The sequence below is a fragment of the Amia ocellicauda genome, chromosome 6, assembly GCF_036373705.1.
Source record: "Amia ocellicauda isolate fAmiCal2 chromosome 6, fAmiCal2.hap1, whole genome shotgun sequence".
In the NCBI taxonomy this organism is placed as follows: Eukaryota; Metazoa; Chordata; class Actinopteri; order Amiiformes; family Amiidae; genus Amia; species Amia ocellicauda.
The window spans coordinates 9,676,063-9,699,798 of record NC_089855.1 but is presented as its reverse complement, the minus strand read 5'-3'; the positions used below and the strand labels follow the sequence as shown (position 1 = coordinate 9,699,798).

Sequence of the window (23,736 nt, the reverse complement as noted above, 5' to 3'; positions counted from 1 at the left end):
GGACCACGTTGCTGCATTTATTTATTTCCTTCAGGATTGTTGCTGTTTTCTTAAAAGCTCCTACTCAAAGACAGAAAGGCAGGTAAACATAATGCCCACACATGTGTCGAACGTGCATCGGCGGATGAGGGCCGGCGGGCTGAGACGTGCTCTGCGAGTAATCGGTCCTCTCATCTTGGGAAAGCAGCTTTGGCCCTCGGATCAGCCTGTTTACTGGTGCCAGGAGACCCCTTTATCGAGTCCGGCAAATTATCGCAGCCAGAGGAACTAGCATTATATTAAACTCCATGATTAGATACTTACCACCAAGCTCCAGCTGGGCCATAGTAACCTCCAAACAGGGGGAGGCAGGACATTAACAAGGGCACCCCCCATGCTGCAAGGTGGTACTGCCTGGAAGGAAGACAGGAAAAGAAAAAGAGAAATAATCAGCAGGACACGAACACTGGTGGATTAGCAAGGAGTAATTTCAGGAGACAATATGAAAGAAGCTGCACAGAGAGAGCCGGGGTGGACAGCTGAGCTCGGCTGGAGCTCCTCCGTCACCTCAGCACTAGGATGACTTGGCCTGAAATGGCTTCTTAGTTCTCTCGGACTGTCAGGCTGATTTCCTGCCCATCTTTCCAACACTAAATTAAACACGACAACACAGACTCAGGACACACCTTTGTGATACACCGATGAATTATTGTCTGTGTTATTACTGAAAAACAAAATGTATGTAAGCATAACACAATGAGCCGTGCCCATAAATGCACACAAAGGATGCTGGCACTGTTCGTTTAGATAAGCCGCCAAAACGGAAGCGACAATTTATCCCGAAAGGCCCGGCACTCTTTTTTCACAAGAAAGGAGAGGGAAAGATTCGATCCTAAAGTGCTGTATTCGGACTGAGTGCCCCAAACAAAGGTCCACATAACACCCCATCATTACTCAGACCGAGAGAGAGAGAGAGAGAGAGAGAGAGAGAGAGAGAGCAAGCGAGAGCGCGAGAGAGACGTGTGCTGCTACAGTCTTGTCTTTCATGCTGCACAGATCTTCCCTTGCACTTTTGAAGGCATTAGAGCATGAGCCGAGACATCCCAGGAGAAATTATTTTCAACCCTGAAGGCAAGAAAGCATCTCACATTCTTCCTGACACGGCTCTGCCTGGAGTGAGCGAGCGCTGGCTGCCTCACACACGGCACGGCCCAGGTAACAAAAATGCGTTGCTTTCCTCTCCCTGGCCGGGCCTCCCGTGTCTGACCCGCACGGGCTGGTCGAATTATTAAGCTTACGATTTTACAAACAATAATAATACAAAGAAACAAATGTGTGCTTATTTCATGCCATTCAGTGATACTTGAATAATTTTTTCAATTGTTATTCTGCGAGTAATAAACAAATGGAAGAAAATCAGCAATTTAAAATTACCCTGCGTAGTTTTTTCTTTTAATTTTTCCTGCATCATGAAGATTGTCCCTGTAAGCAGAAATCACTAGATGCAACAGATTCTGGCATTCTTTTGTAAAACTAATATAAATACGTTGAAGTTTTATTTTGGGTACTTATAGTACATGATAATTGACAGCAACTAAACCTATTTTGATGAACACACAGACATTAATTTGAACTTCTAAACCTCTTTTAAATGTTTTGAAACCTAAAACTAAAGCACTTACAGTGAGGATACAACAGGCCATAATATTGACACCAAAGATGACGCCAAAGACGTCAAGGCGACTAGTGTGCAAAGGTCACAAACATTACCTGGACACACAGTGAAAATAACCACAAGTCTTCGCAACCACCACTTCCTGGTTTTGTTTCCCAGCCACCGCGTGCGTTTTGTTCCGTTTGTTAAGTCATTAACGCAGCTCTGTGTGTGTGTGTGTGGGGGGGTGGTAGGTCATAAATCTGCGATGGTGAAGGTACTTCAAGTGAGACATTTGGTGTGTGGCACCAAGGCGCTTTGGAAAGCAAATAGCAAATAGTAGTTATCATAAATGGGTAGAAGGGGAACCCTGCTGTATTACCCAGTCATGTTGTGCTTGCCTGATGCCATCTGACAGTAAAGAGTACACAGTGTTGGCAGCTGAACCATAATACCATGGCTTGCTTTGCCGCCCTAACCTACATCCTTTTTAATCACCCATTATCTGCCTGCGAGTAACTCTGCGACAACCAGGTCCCGGAGTGAAATCTGGCTCCCGGTGTCGTGATAAACTGTGATCTTTCTGCTTTGTGCGCAAGAACTCGCAGCTTATGCCACCCACACTTACTTTATGTACAATTTCCTACATGTTCTTAAGTTCCACCTCAGAATTCTGACAGGAACTCCAGAAGGTCTCGGAGATCACAAAAAGTGCACATTCCTTAATTTAAGTTTACGTTTAAAATCCTTGACGGAGGATTGTTTCATTGTAGTGGATTACATTACCATATAAATGCGCACCGTGCAGACTTGTGAATAATAGTTTAGGAGCACTCTCGAGCTGGAGTAGGCATTGATTTAGAACGGAGGAATTCTGACAATTCTTCCCTTGCTTTGCTTACTTCGTGACTTGTACGAAGCCAGGCTGTTGTCACTTCTTTTGAAATAAACATCTCACTGACGAATAAACAGTCAGTTTAAACATAAACAGTTGACCGCAGTCGTCTACGCCGGGCGTGAGCTGACCACAATCCAGCATTTTTATGCAGTACTTCTAAAATGGTCTGTCACTCAGCATGTTCTTTTTTTTTCCTTTCTTGTGTGCTGCTGGCTAATGAAGAGGAATCGTGAAGCGTTTGTCACCGGGGTTTGCTCAGGCCTCCCTTAACAATGGCCGGAGCGTTGTGTGACGAAGGGTTTACAGCCTCGCATGCATCTTCACCCGGCACGTTTCCCGCGATGCTCGAGCGCGCTCTATTTATAAAAGCGAACAGTTGGCTGATGGGAAGTGACTGCCCCTGCAGCCATGTGGAGAAAGAGTGATCTCCTAATGATCCCTCCACTGCTCTGCTGTGCGAGAAAAGCCTGACATGCCCCTGTCAAGGTTGGAAACAAATAAATAAATACGGCGCGGCGGCGGCAGGGTTTGTCTGTCTGGAACGGCACGGCGGAGGGGAGTGCCGTGTTACAGGGGCCCCTGTGGAGCAGGCTTGGCAGAGCTCCAGTCAGAGTGAGCAGCAGCCCAGGGCCGGCGCTCGCTCCACAGGCCGCCCACACCCCGCGGCCGGCCCAGGTGCAGCTGCGGCAGAGAGAGAGAGAGATGCATCCCACCGGCACAGTGCGCGGTGCAGGCAGGGCGAAGACAGGCCTCACAGAACTTGCTTCACAGCCGCTCTCAGCCCTTCGACACCTCATCTTCCTTCTCGCTGAAAGCATGACAGCTGACTTGTCGGATCAAAACGCATACATCGTATTGCCCTTTTCAGCGTCTAACCATACATCCAGGGCTTCGAAGGTTCCCGGGTCAGTTTCCTTGATGTTTTTATAAACGCTCTTGGTGCTCTTGTTTCAGTGCAGGCCTGCAGTTCGTAAGAGACAATCTGAATCTGTACTTACTATCGTGATGAGGTCTCTGTAAAAAACCAAGCCATTAGGTTTTTATATACAACGGCACCACCGCCTAAACAAGAACAACAACATGGGAGTGTAAATGTGGGAGTGTGCTTTGATATTTCCATTAATGCAACTACAAGATAATCAGCTTTTAAACAAGTTCATCTTCCTAGGAAAGACTGTCCAAAGACTCATTCCCTGCCTTAATTCACTGGAATATCACAACTGATTTTATGTGAATCTGTGTGTGAGGCTTTAAAAATATATATATTTATATCTGTTAATCAATACAACTATAATCAGTACTTATATATACAGGTATGTGAGGCTAAATGAAAGTAACTGTGATTTAATAAAGTGGTCCTAATCACAATATTATTCAAACAATAGATTCACATGTTGTATTGTGTATAAAACCTGTACAAAAATATTGTTGCTTTCTTGTCGTGATTGCATTCAACATCATATTAACCAGATTCATGAAAAATGCCTTTAATTGGCCTTGAACTGGTTTGGTAAAACATTTATCATGAGGTATAACAGCACTGAATTTCATGTAATTTAGCCCTGCAAGTTTAATAAGCAGGACCAAAGAGCATCCACTTCAGACTAGACAGGCCTCACACACTATGGTTTGGCATTTCACCCAAAGTGTTTTACATAACCTTATTTCTCTGCTTGTTTAACCTCTATTTCTACTTAAATTAAACTGTTTATTTGGTAGAAAAAACATTTTAATTATGGTTTTCACTACCGAACAACGTAACTATTCCAGATTTAAAGCAAAAAGGCATTTGTAAATCTGTTCGAAACAGGTGAGCATTTTGCCCCGATCTTTTATCCAGCCAAAATAATCTGTTAAAAATAACAGCAGTCACACTCTCCTCATCACCCACCACTTAATTGGCATGAGGCAGTAAAACAATAATTAGTTAGCATTTCTCATAATCTAAAATGAAAAAATTCTATTGTCTTCTCATTCAATTTAGAAAGACTGTTGCTACCCCTAGTGTGGGCATACACACACACACAGACACATGCACGCACACAGACATGCACACTCACACAAACAAACACAGAGGCATAGACACAGACACACACACACACATGCACGCACACACAGACAAACACAGATGCACAGACACAGACACACACACACACACACACACAGACACACGCACTTGTTCGCCTGTGAGGGCATTATTTACATTATTACTCACTGGATGTCACCCCTTTCATTAATAGTGCTGCGGTGTAAGAAATGATGGAGAGAGCCGAATACAGGCTACTGGCATTAACGGCGCTACTGGCTACTGCTAAAAATAACAAATGCACGCATTTCCCTTTCTGTCTCCCTTTAGTACAATGAAATCTCATAGGTCTGGGGCTCCCATAGTAATTAAGTGCCAGAATGTCATTTTCCCTGTCAAGCATTATAAATAGAATCAGAAACAGCATCACTAACTGCCGTTGAAGGCATCGTGGCCGAGCGAATCACCTCTTTTCGGCCTGTTTCGGTTCGGGGCACGTCTGTCAAAAGGATCGGTGTACGTTCACCTGCGTTGGCTCAAATTACTTTGAAGGCCGACCCTTCATCAGAACAATGACACGCAGGGTTGGGAACGCAGTGGCCGAGCGACCAGTAAAGGAAGACGTGTGATATAATGTTCAGATCCCAAACAGAGTCTGCAAGGTCATCGACAGGAGTCACTGTGCAGACTGACAAAGACAGATGAATGCAGGAACGATTCTCTTCTCGTTTGTCGCACCTCTACGGGCAGAATCCGTTTATCTGCGGATTTGGTGCCCTTATTAAAACCATCCTGGTGACTGCACACCCTTTTAAACCCCTGCAGGAGCTGCCGCGAGAGAAACGGCCGCTCTCTAACTCCCTGCCTGCGCGCCGCCCCCCGTGTTATTCTGCCTGGCCTTGTAAATACAGAAATTAGCAGCTGCCAGAGCTGCCACACTCTAAGTGCTATGTGAAAACTGAAGGTTGTCAGGAAATCAATGCGGCCCGCGCTCCTCAGAGGAGATGACGGGGTCCGGAGCGGATCAGCGGATTAATGAGCCGCTGCCGTATGCAGGGCTGATGCCTCGCGCACCGCCGCGCGGCTTGGCGCTGCCTGGGAACGCCACGCTCGCAGCCTGCAGGCGGCCCCGGGGACGCCGCACTCCAGTGAGCCAGCGCGGGGCCGAGGCAAGACAGATGTCAAAGGCTGTATTACCAGACTGCTGGGGGAAATCCAAGACATATTACACTCCTGCAATGCAGCGAAACAGACATGTAAATAGGTCGTACATTTTTTTTAATAAAGGATGATAGTGCGGCGAGAGCAATGAAACAGTGCTGTGTACGAACAGTACGAACGCACACAGTTTGGGAAGAGATGTGCATTTTATTTTTGTCTTTGCGACGGAGGTTTAAGACCCTATTCTCAGGCACCGGGGTAATCCCATCTGTTTTCAGTTCTGCAAAAGAACATAGCTACGGGCTCCTGGGGTTTCGGATGCCCTCAGTGGCAGGAATCAGCATTCGCAGTCTTAAGCTCGGCATCTTCTTCTTCTGTTAAATGCATGTGAAATCATTACCTGAAATAAGCCTTTTAATTAACATCAAACCATTTCCATATGCCAACAGTATTCTTCTCCGTCAACGACTGAATCCCCACATTTGTAACCCAAACACTAGATATAACCAAAACTTATTTTAAATCCATCCATTCAGCAGCCGACGTCTAGTTCCTTGCACTGCATATATAATCCACAAATAACAAACTACTGATATTTAAAATTTCCTTTTTTTGGCAATAATTTTGTACTGTATAAAATAACCCCATCACATTTTTTTTTTTTTTCAACCTGCAGCATAAATTATTTGTGTGTGAATATCAGGTTGCACAAGAGTGCCTGCAGAAAAATAACCTGAGGTCTTAGAGGATTTGTCAACAGTAATTATCTGAGTAAAACTTCGTATACTGCTTATCTTAAATCTCCATCAATGGGGGACAAGGCCCATTAAACCCTTCATCTCTTCGGAGACGGCAGCGCCGGGCAGGCAGGCCAGAGCAGTACCTGCTCTGGTGGGGCACAGTTTGAATGAACACAGATGGCCTCAGATTACGTTTGTGGGGAAGAGATACCGATCTCACAAGACCTTGTGTTCCCGGCGCAGGAAGGAGTGCGGTGATCTGGGTCTTCCTCTGGGCTCGCTTTCACTCCTGTTTTTTCATACAGGGCTTATCTATATTTCCTGGGTCACTGCTGATCAACTGAGCTGTCTCTGTGAAACTCAAACTGTCTGCTACTGTAAGACCTCAGATATACTCAGATATAATAATGTGTACACAAATATTGACACATTATGTTCTAGTGTCTTTCAGTACGTGCATGTTTATCATGGGAAACAGTTGGGGTGTGTGTGTGTGTGTGTGTGTGTGCCTGCGTGTGCACGTGCACACACCCTGCATTGCTATAAGCACCACGTATCAATAACTCTCTTTGAATGAAGTTCAGTATTGATTAGATAACTACCATCTGCAGCTCTCCAAAGATGATCAATTCGCACGTCATTCAGCAGAGCTATTGCTGCGGGAAATCTGAACAACTCCTGAGATGGTATCTCTGTTGGGCTTTTTTATACCATTTTTTTTAAACCAAAGTCACAGCGGAGATGCGGTAATACTGCCATCTGCGCCGGGCATATTGTGTCGGAGCACATGTACAATAATATATGGGCAGCCGTGGATTGTGAACAAACTGGGAGAGTCAACAGCAGCAAAGGAGAAAACAAAGCAACTCTGAGCTGGAACCGTAAATCAGCACCTTCACCACTCGATAACTGCATCGTTAACTCAAGCTTGAGCGCCAGAACTCCACAGTCCTCTTATTGGCTGCAACTTAAAGAGTCCGGAAGCCCCACAAACAACGGTTATACATTAACATTTTACAAAGAACGCTGTAACTCTCCCTTTCATTAAAAATTCAAGCTGGTGTGGCAATACACCTCTTCCCCATCACTAAAATGCAATAAAAATGTATAATAAAACAGTATGCAGACTATAGTCAGCCAGTTCCCACAGAACTCTCCCCTAGACGCATGTGTGAATCTATCCCAACACAGAATACACCAGAGAACATGACGTGCCAAGTCTCTTCGCTTATCTGCGAATTCTCCATGGCGGCCTGCTCACTGGGAAAGCTAACAGGATGGGCAGACCCGGGCGCTGCATCACATCCACAGGCATGGCCCTGAAGGCACAACAGCCTCCGAGACAATGGCTGCAGCGTGTACCAATGACACATATCGTCGTCTGATAAGGAAACTACCGTGTCAGAGATGTGGCCTGCGTGGTTTGTGGTTGAAACAGTGCTAACTGGCCTCGAGCATTTGAAAATAAACACTGCCTAACAAACACGCAGAACTTCCGCTGCACTGTCACTCGTGCAGAAAGCCTCGCCTCCGAGAACACATGGTGGCGCAGAGGAGCTCTCATTTCCTGTTTCCCCCCACTTTACTCTCCTCGTTGTGTGGCTACTGATCCGTGCACAGACAACACCAGTGACATGTGAAGTTAAGACTGAACTTCTGGGGAAAATGTCAAATTTTCCATCTCTGCAGGAAAGGGGGCCCGGGGTGGTGGGGCATAATCAGAGATAACCAACCCTTTGTGTACTGCAGCGAGACGCACACAGTGTCCCCCTCTACAAACACAAAAAGGAAGGGGGAGGTGAATTGTGACATTTTTAGCATGGATTTACCCACAGCTGACTATACCCATTCCCACATTTTCAGCAATTTCCCAAAGTGTGTGTGTGTGTGTGTGTGTGTGTGTGTGCGTGTGCATGTGCGCCTGTACGGTGTGGCAGTAAAACCCATTAGCATTTGCACTCTCATGTTTCCCAATTCTCCAGCGTGTCACCTGTTTCTGATACTGCACAATGCTCCCTTGTAAAAAGGCACTGGAACGAACGCACATCATCATTAATCTGCGGCGAGCTCGAGGCGCTAGATGAAGGGGGCTTTGCAGGCAGGTGTAATTTCATCTTCCTCCGTCTCGTTATTCATTAAAACAGATGGTGCCATTTTTATCATTCATCAGAAGGAAAGATTTTTTTTGAGGGGTGGGGGGGATTGTTACTGTGAATGGTTTTATGAGGCAGTACGACAAGCTCAGCGAAAGCAACAAAAACACCTCGCTACCTTGTAAACATTGAAATTATCTGAATGTAACTGTACAATGCACACAGAATTCAATCAAATGAAAAACAATTGGTGGTTTTGTTATAGGCTGTGTTGAAAACAAACAAACAACACAAAGTGACACATGACGCACAGGCAAAAGTGCACCGATATACAAAACACACGATCCGGTCTTAGACAACGTGTGGCACACAACAAAAGCCGACATTCTTATTTTATTCAGCTATGCAAAATGCTACGCTACAGTAGCCCCCCCTGCCTACCCAGACACCAACTGCAGCCTCCCTGCTGGAGGTCTCTCAGAGCGGCTGGAAGTATCTGAGCCACGCAGGAGGCACGATACTCCCGCAGAGCGAGGAGCCCAAAGGGCAGCCACACAGAGCCGAACCCCTTAATTGGAGGGGATTTGAACGTCTTTACTGGCAAATGCATGTGTAGTTAGCAAAGGCAGTATAAACACTAAGCACAGTTCCCACTAGGTCAGTGTTAAAGCAGCAACGCTGGGCGCAGACACGGGCTGGCTTATTGCCAGAAGAAGGAAAGCATCAAATCACACCTTGAAGCTCTGGCAGCTTCCTTAGTTATAGAGGAGAGCGGAGGGGGCCGGCCTGCTTTGCGAGCGCAGACACAACAGCTGGCCTCCCAGAACAAAAGTGGTTCTGCCTACATGAGCAAATAGGGGCTGACACATTTTGTGCCCAGATAAACGCGGAGACAAATTAAACAGCATTTCCCATTAGCGTTTTGCTCTTACGCAGAATTTATTTAAAATGTGCCCCACCCCAAGCAATTACAGGTTTAATAATAAAAACAAAAGCCGGGGAAAAAAAACAAGACTTCTGTTTCCATAGCTCTCACACACAGTCTATCAATAGAGACGGGACTTCTGAGTTAGATAACCATTATGCTGTCTGTTTTATTTCAAATCAATACTTCGCTTCAAAGGGAGCATTGATCGGAAGTAGATCAACCTACTTCATACTCCGAGTCCTTTTATACGCATGGTAACTAAATATTTCTAGGCTTCACTTCTTTCACTGTTTTCTATCTCTCAGCATCCTGTTTCAGCACGAGTCTCGGGGCCCTTTTATTCTCTTCAGACACTCCCGCAGAATAATCCTGCTCCCATTCACCGGAGGCCGGCCGGCTCTTATTTAGGAGGAGATCTCGGGTTAAGGCTGTTTGTTCTGCGTCTAAACCTCACACAACAGTCTTTTAAAATATCAAAAGTTGAAAATGGCAAAACAGGGCACAGGCGCCTTTGATTCCTTTGTTTCGTAGCTTCCCAGCTGCACAATCTTTACATAGGAGCGGGCATTAGAACAGTGAGCTATATCATCTTGTTTAGCACACATAACAACCTTAAACCATAGCAACAGGGGAAGGGGAGGGAGAATGTCCCCAGATGACCAAAAACAATAACATGAGGAAAAAAAAGAAAAAAAGGAAGAAACCCACATCTTGTGGTTTATACAGGCGAGGCTACAGAGCGTAAGCATTTCCTGTTTTCGTGCGCTGTGTGAGGGGTACGGTCTGTACAAAACATGACCCAAAGCAACCTGGGTCCTTGTATGGAGATTGCAGCCGCATGTAGATCCAGCACACGGCACAGACATCGAGCCTCGACACATAAACACGGGGTTACACAGACCCGTCTTCAGGACACTTTTATAACTGCTATCTGTTTAGCTGTGGCCTCTTTCTTTTCCTTTTTTCCTGTGAAATTGCCCCTGGTAACAGATGCACGCAGAGGAGTTGTTAATTCAGGAGCTGCTGCTGCGTGCTGATTTTTAAAGCTGTCACAAGCCCAATACAAACAATCGACTGCAGACGGATGAGCTCAAGCTGCCGTTCTGCTCAAGCTCGCTGCTGAAGGCACTGGTGATCATTTACGGCACGGCTGCCAGGGAGGACAGTCTGTGAGCAGTGGAGCTGCGAGCCAGCTGAATTCATCGCCGCCGCGGAGACTTTCACAGCGCTGAAAAGAACAGTCTCTGCTATCACGCCCGGGCCCTGCATATTTTTTCCATCCCAGTGTGTTAATATAGGGGACAATCGTGTTAAGCTCCTCTTAAATGCTTCTTAAGGAGTCAGCTTTATAATCACTTATGCACTGCATTTCTGCCACTCTTAATCACACAGAAACGACCACATCGCCACAGTGCACAAAACTGCAGTAGTGCACCGTACGATTGGCAGCATAAGCGTGCACCCTATCTGCTGTGGTTAAAGGCAGCCTTGTGATATTGTTGCTTCTGTTGTTCTTGGGTTAGCGCTTTACCACCTTTAAATACTGCAGAACCGGTGCTGCCTAGTGTGTCACCGAAACCCGAAGAACTGAGAAAACAGAAGACATCATCTTCAGAAAGGAAACCGTGCCAGTTGACAAAGTCTGCTCAACGGAATTAGAGAGGTGTCTGATTTAAAGAAAGCAGCGATCGACTCGGTGTGACTGAGTCAGCCTGCACCCTCCTGTGTGATCCCACAGAGTAGGGCCCTGCACAGCCCGACACCACCCTGCTCGTCTCCCGCACCAAGCCAAGTCTTTTTGGCCTGTAACACCTTTGACCCACTCAGGGCTCAGTCTTTCAAACCACAACGTAGTGACAATGGAACTCCACATGGAACGCTGTAGAACACGTTGTCGAGTTAAGGTGGGCTTGTGTGTGTCTCTCTCTCTATGTGTGTGTGTCTGCATGTACATATGAGAGAGAGAGAGAGCATGCTGATTCACGTGTGCTGTACAGTCTTCTACACATACCCTGATATACCCTGAGAGATAAACACACCCTCATGGTGAGAAGAAAACGAATGAACCGCACAGCCCTGTGGTTTTCAAGCTGCTGCCAGACAAACTGCTTCAGTGGTTTGGGGGCCATTCCTTAACCCTCAGACAGGTTCGTCTCTGTATCTGCAGTGTAAGGCCCTGCTTTACCAAACTACCACGCTCTCGTTAAATGCCGTGTAAATTAAAGCTCATTAATGTGCATCTGTGTTAGTAACAGAGTATATACCACACTTGGCCCTGCAGATTGATGACTTTATAGCGGCGTTTCAGGGTACTGGACAGACAATAACGACCGCAGTGGTTAGGGGTTAAAGGGTTGAGAAAATGATTTATTTTACTGCTAGTTCCCATCTTTAGAAGCCAAATGAGTTTAACCATTTCAAAAGAAAACTATACCCTTACCATCCAGGTGCTAGCTAGCAAAGCTGAATATAAATGAGCCCAGCGCTAGCAGTGAACATACAGGCTTTTATGTTTTTTTTTTTTTTTTTTTTTTAAACAAACCGAGCTCATTCAAATTCCCATGTGAAACCTAAATGGTGCATGGGGCAAAGGCAAAAAAAAAAACACAGCGGTGAAACAATTTATCACCATTTGGCAGCATAAAAAATTACTACAAAGCTGCCAGCACTTCTTAAATGCTACTTGTAGTCCTTTATTCATTTTTAAAGAGGTTTTAATTAAAATAATTTATAATCTTCAGGTGTTTAAAGGCACAGTGGAGGAAAAGCTGCCGCCCAGACCCTGATCCCACCGGTACAGGAGAGCTCAGCCCTGCCAGGGCCCTTTCAACACGGTGGCATCACACCCAGCGCTGGAATTACAGATGGTGCTAATTATCATGAGCTTGGCTCTGGAACGATCAGCCCATCGCAGGAGTCAGGAGCTCGATAATGCACGAGGCTCCAGGCAGCGCGGCTCAGTAATGAGCGCAGGCGTTTCCAGCCCCACGATTCACACTGAAAGATCGGCCCTGACACGCAGCCCGCGATCCCACGCTAACAGAGACACACTGCCCCAGTCTAGCGTGAGTGTCAACTGAACAAATAAGAGCAGGAAGCAGGACGAGCAGGCAGATTATGAGCGGGGGTGGGAAGGGGGGCTTAAAATGAATAGCTCTTTGACTGTGGTGTGAATAAAATGTAAAATCAACATCTGGAAGTTTGTTTTGCTCAGTGGTTGAATCTTATCACAATCAGCCACAAAATGGAGATGCTTAAAAGCTTGTCATGTCAATCTCAGAGTGTGTGTAAACTATTCTGAAGAAAACGTCTGTTTCATCATACAGGGAAATTATTTGTATTGTAAATTCACCTTCACCAGTGGTACATGATAACATAATTATTACATTCTAAATATGACTAATAAAGTAAGATTATATCCTCTGTTTAATGGTAGTTTTCAAGTGAAAACTGAGAAACAAATAACCGCTTTTCATTTTGATACAGCAATACATTCCACTGCTTTTAATGACATTTGGAAAACATTAACGATGTCGACAGCAGAATTAGGGCCAAGTTGTTCACACATCCTAATAGCAGAGCCGACTAATTGAACTTCACAGAAAAGCACGGTCTGCTACCTGCTGCTGCCGAGCTGAAAATATGAGCGTAATCCTGTAGTCTATCCACGCACGCTACATCATTTGCATGACATGCAAAAACCTGATCTCATCAATACACTTTCCATGGCTTCCCAAATGAAATGACAAAGTTTTATTAGGTATAATCAACAGTGTAATTCTTCCACGCAAAGTGAATACATTAACACGTGCAGTGCTCAAACAGGCCGGCTGCTCCGGAGCACGTTGCCTGCGGTACGGAGTCGGCAGAGGTTAGCGGAGACGGTGAAGTGAAAGAGCTGGGATTCCCTGGTGACAAGGAACCACAGGGCCAGCGAGCCGTTCTGCAGCCAGGCACTCAGTTAAACAGCCCCCTTCCCTTATAAGGTTTGGATCGCAGCCTTCTGGCACAAAACTCAAGATGTGCTCAAGCCAGGAGCACACAAGATTTTATCCTGTTTCCTAGGCTGTCTGCAATACAGTGTCCCCTGTTACGTAACACCTTGGCTGCCATCCAGATTAAACAAAAGACAACTCACGGAAGCTCTCTGTGCAATAAGATAGCTCACAGCCCGCCCGGCACCTGAGGGTGAGAGCATATCAGTAGCGCAGCGCAAAATCAACATGCATCTGTACTGTTAACCCTGGCAGCAGTGAGTGCCGCTTTACCAATCTATCACATTCTCAACAAGCCTATTTTTAGTCTGCTCTGGCGGGCGCTCTGAACAAAATCACTTGAGACAACAAACCAATTGGCAGATACCTACCAGGGGCAGCAACTGAAACGCGTCTAAATGAAATCAGCAGAAAACACTGCATCGCATTAATGCCAACCTTAATGCTTAATGATGCAGGAAATCCTTTCTAAACAGAAGCCTGGCTGCACTTTTGCTATGTAAAAAATGAAGAAACTGGAAAATGGAAAATTAGCAGACTTAAACCAACTCAATTTAACACTTATAGTGCCATACATCTTATTTCAGACACTGCAGTGAGATTACAGACACCACCTGTTTATCAGAGAGAGAGAGAGAGAGAGAGAGAGAGAGAGAGGGGAAAAAGGGAGAACCAGCCTTTATTCACTGAAGAAAAATAATCTGCCAGGCTGCCTCCGTGTGAATTTCCCCCCAGAAAGGGAATGAAACACACGACGTAAGTCCGAAACCAGCTGCCAAGGTGGATTGGTTTTAAACTCCGGTGTCTCTATAGTGGGTTAATGATGTCTGGGGGAGGATCCAAACGAAGGGTCAACAGACAGCACTTCTCCCATTATCCTCTGAATTACCTGCTATTTAATGACTCACCAGAGCGGAGAAAGGCTGAGTCAGGGCTTCCGTAGTCCCTTGATGAGTTGGCATTATCTCTGCCGCTAAATCCCTCCCCGGTATGGCAATTATAAAGTAGATCATTAACTCATCAAAAAGCACTTTGACACCACTCCCCGTAAGCATGCTTCTAAAGGAGAGAACGCACAGCTAACTCGGAGGCACAATACGTTCTGTGCAAGGGTAAAGGAGCGTAAAGGTGTTACACAAGCAGAATTGGAGACATCTCCTTTTTGGTATAAAGTATACTGCTGTAACTGATCAAGCAGAGCTGAAATACACTTCAAGGTAAACGCCTAGTTTTTTTTTTAATGCTTATTTTAACTTCCAATCCATTAAGTAACTTGAAGCTGATATGATGCATTTCAACTGCAATGGATACCAGAATTAGTTTTTAACCCTGTGTGACCTTCAGGAGGTCTGGTTGCTATAACATCGAAGTCCTTTTTTAAGACTCAAATTGGAAACAAATAAAAAGACATTGACTTATTCTTTTATTCTTTTTTAAACCCCTAACTTCAGTCAAGCAGCAATTATTTCTTTATATCAAAGAACTATTGATATATGTTGCTATTTCAACAACTATTTCCATATATATTTTATATATATACAGACGGGTGACAAATTAAAGGAAAAACCTGAATAAATGAGTGGAGGAACATAACGAATGCAGACGCCTCCAAACAGGTATACTGCATGATACAATTAAGCAATTAACAGCCTATCATGCTCTGTGGCATGTATACAAATGCTGAGCAGGCCCAGCTGACCTCAATTTTACATCAAGATGGCAAAAGGAAAGGATCTAAGTGCCTTTGAAAGAGGGGTCATTATTGGTGCACGAATGGCAGGAGCTCAACTGGCTCGTGTTCTGGACAAGTGGGTGAGTGCATGTGTGGGACACCAAGACAGCGGGACAGGCCTGACTGCTGGACCCCTACAGTGAGGGGGTCCGGAGGCTCTGTTATACTGTGGGGGGCATTTTCCTGGCATGGTTTGGGTCCACTTGTCTCCTTAGAGGGAAGGGTCACTGCAAATCATGACACAGTTATTCTGAGTGTTCACCTTTATCCTGTGGTGACACATTGCTATCCTGATGGGAGTGGTCTCTTCCAGGATGACAATGCCCATCCACAGGGCACGAGGGTCACTGAATGGTGTGATGAGTATGAAAATTATGTGAATCATATGCTATGGCCTTCGCAGTCACCAGATCTCAACCCAATTGAACACCTATGGGAGATTGTGGACCGGCGTGTTAGACAGCGCTCTCCACCACCATCATCAAAACCCCAAATGAGGGAATTTCTTTTGGAAGAATGGTGTTCATCCCTCCAGTAGAGTCCAGAGACTCGTACAATCTGTGCCAAGAGCATTGGAGACACTATGTTGGTTTTTCCTTTAATTTGTCACCCATCTGTATATATAAATATAAAAAAACATCTGTAAAATCTGTGCTTTGCATTATATAATTTTTTCATTAAAAAAGGTGCAAACAAATGCATTTTCAAGCAATTAATTATGTCTTCAAATTACATTAACTACCCATCATAGGAATTCAGGCTGCCTTTGTGCCTGACCTCTGTAAACAACAAGGCGCCATTGATATATCATACAAATCATTTGCTATGCTTTTGTTTTGTCAACAACTCCAAGGATATTCAAACATTCAAAACACAATGTAAACTATAAATGTCGATTGACCTTCAGCTACTGCGTGTCAATGAACAGAGTTTCACAGATAACAGTCCTTCAACTCTGATTGCCTCTGATTCAGGACAGATTGGCAGGAGTCCCTCCATTCTGCCCCAACAAACAAAGGGAGCGAAAGTATACAGGCTGAAAAGGTTGATTAAGTAAATGAAAACAACTGACAATCAGAATTTAAGAATCCACGTGAGAACCTACAAAAGAATGATGCAAGTAAATAACACTATATACATGCTGTCCATAAATGCTCAGAGAAATGTCTGTGGTGATTTTCCAAGTTGATTTTAATTCAACAGCACCACCTCATTTCACATCATTTTTAATTTTCATAACCGTTTCTCTAAATGATGCACTGCTCCTTATTGAATTATGCAAGTCTCTTTTGTAAGGCATTGAGGCAAGAAAACCCTGCAATACTGCAATTGCCCGAGTGTGCTCTTACAATCGCTGAACGCATATGTTCAGTATTCTGCCTCTGTAAGGTCCCCTTGACAATCTCCTGATAAACAGCGCCGCGAAGCTATATATACACACACGCGCTTCAGATCGACAGCCTAGGGTAACGCAGCCCTAACAGGCATGGCAAGATGCTGCCTGAGCACTGAGCTGCAGCGGCCCGCTCTCGGGAGTGAAGATACAGTACTCACACTTCAAATCGATCCGTGCGCATCTCTTTGACCAAGTTGAGATAGAGGTTGAGTGTGATAAGGCAAACCCAGGCCAAGGCACACCAGTCTGTAAAGGAAGGAGGAGAAGAGAAGTTTGAGAGATAAAAACAGCAAACGGAGTCTCGGAAAAGCAAATTCACAGGGTTAGAGAAACCTATGGGGCATGCATGCCTAGATCGTACACTTCTGGCAGGATTGAGGGTGTCAGGACAGCAGGACAGCTTACATGGTTATGTTGTTGTGGTTTAGTTTTATCATTTGTATATTTGAGAGAAATTGTCTAGCAGTGAGTGTCATAATAAATGTAATCATATTTGTAAACACAGTTAACAAATAACTATTTTGTGTTTTTGACTGACAAGGCACTGTCTCTTTAAAAGAGTCTCTGTGTGTGTGTGTGTGTGTGTGTGTGTGTGTTGTTGTTTTTCCCCCTCAGTGGCTGTGTAGAGATTAAGTGTGGTTGCCAGCAGTGTTCCGCTTCTTAACCAAACAACGCTGTGTTTACTGTTCAACGCGACATGCCAGCCTGACCCCTCCACATGTCACAGTTTATTACGGAGAAACAAGCACATAGGCCGTAGCTAGGCAGCCACGGGATTCGTAGGTAAAGATGGCCTTTATTTGAGTAAAACAGAGAAGCTACAGCAGGCGGACGCAGGAAATTATTATTAGAGGGAAATCACAAACCCCTTCAGTCTGAAGTTTCTGCCTCGTCTTCTAGCACGTATGTATTAAACCGCTCTTGATTGGTCACGTTGAAAAAAGATGAAGCGTGCAAAATTCAACACCGACTCGCTACCTACCGTCAGTACGCACAGAGATGTGTTTTTGCAACAAAAGCACGAGCCCACTACAGACTTGATATTTAAGGTCGCCTGATTCTAATTAAATGCAAGAAAATAATGTTGTTAACGCAGCGAAAAAAATTACCAGGGTAGGAGAAAGGATCAATCCACTTGAATGCCAAACGTAAGAAATTATCCCAACACCTTCTCCGCACCAGCAGGCTGACAAAAGCATTTACAGGCATTATTTCCATGCAGAGAAAGCATGGGTGTAAGATGTAAAAGTAGGTATGCAGATTTATTAATATTCACATTTCTCCTGCTGCTTACATATTTATTTATTGATTTATTTATTATTATTAATTTACCATTAGTAAGGCTTCTATGCCGCGCCAGACCTGTGGACGACAGGAAGGGAGGGTAATCTATCACTTTTGTGGTGTTTGCTTGCTGCAGGTCACACGCTGAAAGCTCCTGTGCTGGCTCACTGAATAATTTAGTTGATGGCTGGTAGGTTTCAAGGATAACAATCACGCAATCACTCAATCAAGTGGGGCTAGAGGAGGCCGTATTCTCATAAAAATCCACTGAGCACTTTTCTGTTCTTCATTCAAAATCCCTTTGCAGAACACAGCAGGAGTCTGTCCTTGCTAACTGGCGGTCCGCATATGTTTTTTTTGGGGGGGTTCTTAACAGAAATGTAAGCTGAATTCGGGACACCCGTTCCTGAGGTCAAATCAGCTGCGAACCACTGGATTTCATACCTTCCAACGTCAGCAGCACATCGTCACTTTTGATCAATTATTTCTCGGCATCGTGCAGGGACTGGTTCTGTTCACCTCTCTGGAGCACTTGAACACTCGTTACCGAAACTAGACGCCCAACAGGGGAGCACGACGACGTGGCGTGATCTGATGTTCAGGGAGGGAGGGATTTTGCTGGATAGGATCAACGCTATTCCAGTAGGGAGTCGTAAGTCGAGATCATAAGCTTTTTCCTTCTGCTGTTAATTGCTGGCATATTGCATATCGTCAGCACGGCCGCGGGAGACGGACTGTAAGACTTTGCACCGGCCTTAGAGTATCCATAGGTTAAAGAAACCAAGGAGCTGGGCAAAACCTTGTCAAAGTAAAGAAGTCCGAGCATCACTGGCTGGACTCCACTGATTACATTTAACCTACCAGTATAATTTGGATCAGGTCAGAGTGGGAAATCACTCACTGACCTATTTCCCTCACTCAAAAGGTGGAATTGTCAGTGAGCAATCCATATTAACAATTAACATGGAAGTGTAAACATTTAGAACGAGTCCATGCGATCGGATAATTGCAGTCCAATTTCACTTGCCAAGGTCGGCTTTAAAATTAATTTGAATGTGCTTTTAAACAACAATCCATGCACAGAGGAATACTATTTTCTGAGATAATTTCCCAATATGATTCATGATTAATAAGCATGATTAAAAGCAAGTCTTGGTGCAGGTGTTGCAGTGAAGAAGACATTCCCTTCTTGCACATGGGGCAAGAAGGGAATGTCTTCTTCACTGCAACACCTGCACAAAGACTTGCTTTTAATCATGCTTTTAATCATTCATGTCTTTTTGGTTTCTTCAATAAGGATGACAGACACTACTTGACAAATGATTTAGTTTTAATTACTAACATATTTAAGAATACCTCTCTATTGAGCAGCACATCATCTCACCCGGTCTTATATCATAGACTGGATGTTTTTTAACGGGTGCTAAATAAGTTGAGGCAGATTCTTCAGGGATGCCAACCTCAAAAGAGGCATCAAATTATAATGAGTTTGTTCTGGCTAATGTGGTTTCGCTACCCTGTTTAGTGTGTTTATTACACCGAGTACAAAATGTAGAGATTATATCTGCCATTTTTTACCCAACCTACATTGAGCCAAAATTGAAACCATTTGCCGTGGAAATTTACTGACCATGTAACATGATTCTACCGCCTCTCACCTCAAGAGCACCTTTAAAAGACAGTCTTTCATTACAAAGGGGTCCTTAATGATTTAATTAAGTCTGATATTGACTTCTCAGAGACATGGCCCTGGGCTGAAAGGGCAATCAAAAACAGCAGCATCTGCTCGACAGATTTGCTGCAAAAAATTGTAATACTGTCTCCCCAGTTTGAAGAAAACATGACCCAATCGCAGCCCCCAAAGAAACAGGAACAAATGTGTAGAATATTAGAAAATAAAAGATGACAATTAGACAACAAATTATTTATCTCACCAAACCCATTGTGAGGCAGTAAACTAATTCTCACCATAGCAGATCATGTTTAATATGGAAACCCTAAGAGCAAATAAATCAGAAATCCACAATAAGAAAAGCAGACTCATATTTTTTTTCTCCTAGATCTATGCACAAGCAGTGACGTTCTCTCTTCTATTTTAGAATCCTTCTAAGATAAAAGGAAATTGTAAAATGCGAGTGAAAATCAGTTTAAAACCAGTTTATATATATATATATATATGCAAAAAGACCATCCCAACAAAAATGCTTGAAGGAAGAGATCAATACTGTATGAGGAAATAGCTCTAACAAACTCAAAGAGCTTGTTTACATCCTTTCTTGATACTTCATACTATTTCCTCCCGGATACTGATTGATCTCTCGTGTCAGATATTCAGTGGGGCCGTGTGATCATATTTTCTAGCTGGATAGGGGAAATCGCAGAGCCATGGCCACTTCAGTAGGGTAACGTATTCAGTTCAGATCAAGATCATAGGAGTTTTATTTTTGCTGTTAATTGCTGTTGATTGTGATTTGTTTATGTTTTGTAATGATGTGACGTCAGTCCTGTGTAAAGCCACCCCTTCTTCAAGCTAAGAAAAAATACTCTATTCCATCCTTTCCATTATATATTTTTTTACAATACATGAAGCGCAAACCACTAACATCAATAATGGATTCATTCGAACGACTGAATTTGTGAATCATTGTTTAACAATTTGCCATAATGCTTCAAATTAGCTGGGCAACTTTATAAGCACCCTGTAATTATCCAATGCATTTTAATTGAGAGACTTTTTTATTGTACATAAATGCATGAAATCAATTAAACATTCACTGAATTGCATTCGGAGTCGGTTGAAAGAGATGCCGAGGCAGCCATGTTCCAAGGCTAATTTGCCTAAAGAGTATCATTAAATCTGCCATGCCCTTGTAATGCCGGGTGCATTAGGTGGTCATGCATTAAGGGCATGAACAGTATCAGTTATCTGTCTCACCGTGCATGACATCAGTGGTGCGAGGGGATTCTCAATATAGCATTTCGTTCAGGATAAAGAACGTCTTTGTCTCAGCACATTCAAATGATTCTTGTGGGCTCACTTAGAGTGCACTGCAGCATTGATCCACACTGATTGAGCTCCAGTCATTTTCACATGCCCCTTAATCAGCGTTTAGGCTCCCCGCTTTCATTAAGTGTTCATTAATTTCCCTTTATTTGAGATGGTCACCGAGTCGCACAGTTCTGCTCCGACTCCCAGTAGATAGTAGCCAGAGAACGGACCGGTGCAGCACAGCATTGTTTTAAATGCATTCTCTGGCAAAGTCATATATTAGAGTTGTTAATTTAAACCTTCAATGTTAAACTCTTAAGTGTTCTAATTCTTAAGGTTTATTTTTCCATTCTCTATCCTGCACTTAGACGACTGTCAATATCTTGTTTAACACACGAAAAGGTAAATTCTGAACAGCACAGATACAGACAGGAAGGTAATCTGGGAAAGGGGAGAATAAATTGCATTTATCTTTTTATCTTAAGAGGGAAAGAATAAAATCTATTACAAACTCCTTTCTAAAGCATTTGAGATCTATGCAACAGCTCACGAGGAAGCAATAGAAAAAAGGGGGGAGGGTTGAGTTGAACTACATTTAAAGCTATTAATTTAAGACACCCTGCAGATTAGGTGGGTCTTTAAGTACCTTTGAGTCATAATAATGTTATGATGAATGACTGCTAACAATAGAAAGCTCCGAGTGCTTGATAATTGCAGCGGAGGTAAAATTATGTACGTAGATTTTCCTAAGGCAGGGAGGAATACGGAAAAGAAGTTTCCCTCTCAGACTGGGTGAGGGTGAGGTTTCTCTATCACTCTTTCCATCTGGCCCGGGGGTGGGAGCCATGTGGAAGAATGAGTCTGCTGTCAGACCTGGGCATGCAAACAGAGAGCAGGAAATTAAATCTCTCCACTTCAAGGACAAAGTCCAGACATGGAAAGCTGCGTCTCCCGCGACGCTCTGAAATCCAGCCTGCGAGCAAGAGAGGAGGAGGCAGAGCCATCTATCACCGCCGAGGCACTCAGTTACTGCAGGGACCCGCGCTGACAGGCGGCCCCTCCCGACCTGTCTGCCTGTACAAGTGTCACACTCTGACACTGACACCGCTGGCTGAGGCCTGCGAAGAGACAACGCGCCCACGACACCGAACAATTGACAATGACACAGAGACGCGACGCCTGCCAGCCCAGAAGATCAGGAATTCAAATTCAAGATCACTGCCATTATCTGCGCCACATAATACACAATAGTGATATAAAGTGGGTTTAAGACATCAGTCACCAGGATAAATCTTTCTCTTAGGTAACGGCTGAAATACAGCACCCAGGCTATCAGGGCTGTGTGTCCTATTTATGTGATTAACCCAGTCGTACTAGGAAAGCCGCGAGGTAGGAGAAATTGAAAAAGGTATTATCCAGTCAAAAACAGCAAACTTTTAAAGTTTATTGTCAAATTAAATGGAGACAAAACAAGACTTTGATGATGCAATATACAGTGGCACCAGTTTGTACAAGCGATCACACAAAGGTATGAATCACAAATGAAAAAGATCTCAGCCACCCCTTGTAGACAAACTGGTTCCCATTTGACGCAAGAGTATTATTTGCTGCGAATAAGCAATATTTTCCTTTGCAACATTTCCGTCATTATTTGTTATTTTAACACTGAAGATCAATGCTGAGGCAGTACAAATTAATTGTGTTTTCCTTTTTGCCTTAAAAATGTACAGCACTGAATTTTGAGGATTGTAATATACCTATTATTAAATAAAATGTCATTATATCATTGTGGTGCTCCAAGTCTGTCTGAAATCTCACTCAACAGATTTCACATATTTTTCTACAAAGTAAATCAGAAACTAAAATCCCAAGCCCAAGCCAGATGTTACATCATGTTGAAGCCAGCCCTTGCATGCACTCCTGACATCCTCGTACTCACAACTCTACTTTGCCGTTTTGCTGAAACTTGACTTGTTCAGCAGTGGTTTTACTTTGCTAAGTGGAATAAAACCAGTGACATTTTATAAGTTTCTTATAAAATATCCTCTATCCTCTAAAGTATCCTCTATTTAAAGAGGATATCGGGTATCTATGTCTATAAAATGAGAAGTAGAAAAAAAGTGGGCGTGGTTTGAAAAAATCCAATTAAATACAGTCTTCAGGGTGGTACGCAACCCTCAAATGAGCGTAAGCAATGTGTGGCACAGAATGGTTTTCGATCTGTTATACCACATATACATGAAACACACACACACCCACACTTTAAAACACATAATACTTCTCGTTTGCATTACTGTCAATTGTGCGGTAGGTGCGGACAGTGCAGGAAAGCTGTTGATTTTAAAGTGATGGGGAAGAATTGACCGATTTATTTATTTCTGCAACGCAAGTCCTGTGAAAGAAGGCCTGTTTAATTTTGTTAGAAAGCAGCAGAGCTCTAGCAGTCTCAACCACTGACATCCTTCTCAGCGAGGCGTTACTTTCTGTAAAGGATGTTTTAATAGATGGGGCCCAGCACACAATTAGCACCTAATCTTGGGAAACCACAGAGAAAATGCTTAAGCAATAAAACACTAAATATAAAGTGTTAAGAGAAAATTCATGAATTTTGTCAGCTGCATCACTGCAGGACAAAGGGGGGTGTTAGTAACTGAGTACAAGAGGTGCTTAGTCAAGTTTTTAGTTTTTTACAACATATCATGTTTAGCTTGCTTTTTAATTTATTTTCTGTGTAATTCTAGGGTTTTGTTTTGTTTTCTACATATGCTTCACAGCAATGAATCTGCAACTAACTTCAGACTTGCTGAAATGTTATTTGAACATACACCGATCAGCCATAACATTATGACCACCTGCCCAAT

The 23,736-nt window shown here is 43.8% G+C and overlaps 1 protein-coding gene across 1 annotated transcript in view; it reads right to left on the bottom strand.

Annotated features, from left to right (window-relative positions):
• LOC136750900 (uncharacterized) overlaps positions 1-23,736 on the bottom strand; it is a 121,116-nt gene that overhangs the window by 66,301 nt on the left and 31,079 nt on the right. Inside the window, exons 6-7 of the mRNA XM_066706055.1 lie at positions 16,761-16,848; positions 304-393 (exon numbers count right to left, since the gene is read on the bottom strand). Of these exons, the coding sequence (XP_066562152.1) occupies positions 304-393; positions 16,761-16,848 (178 nt within the window). The remainder of the gene's footprint in view (positions 1-303; positions 394-16,760; positions 16,849-23,736) is intronic.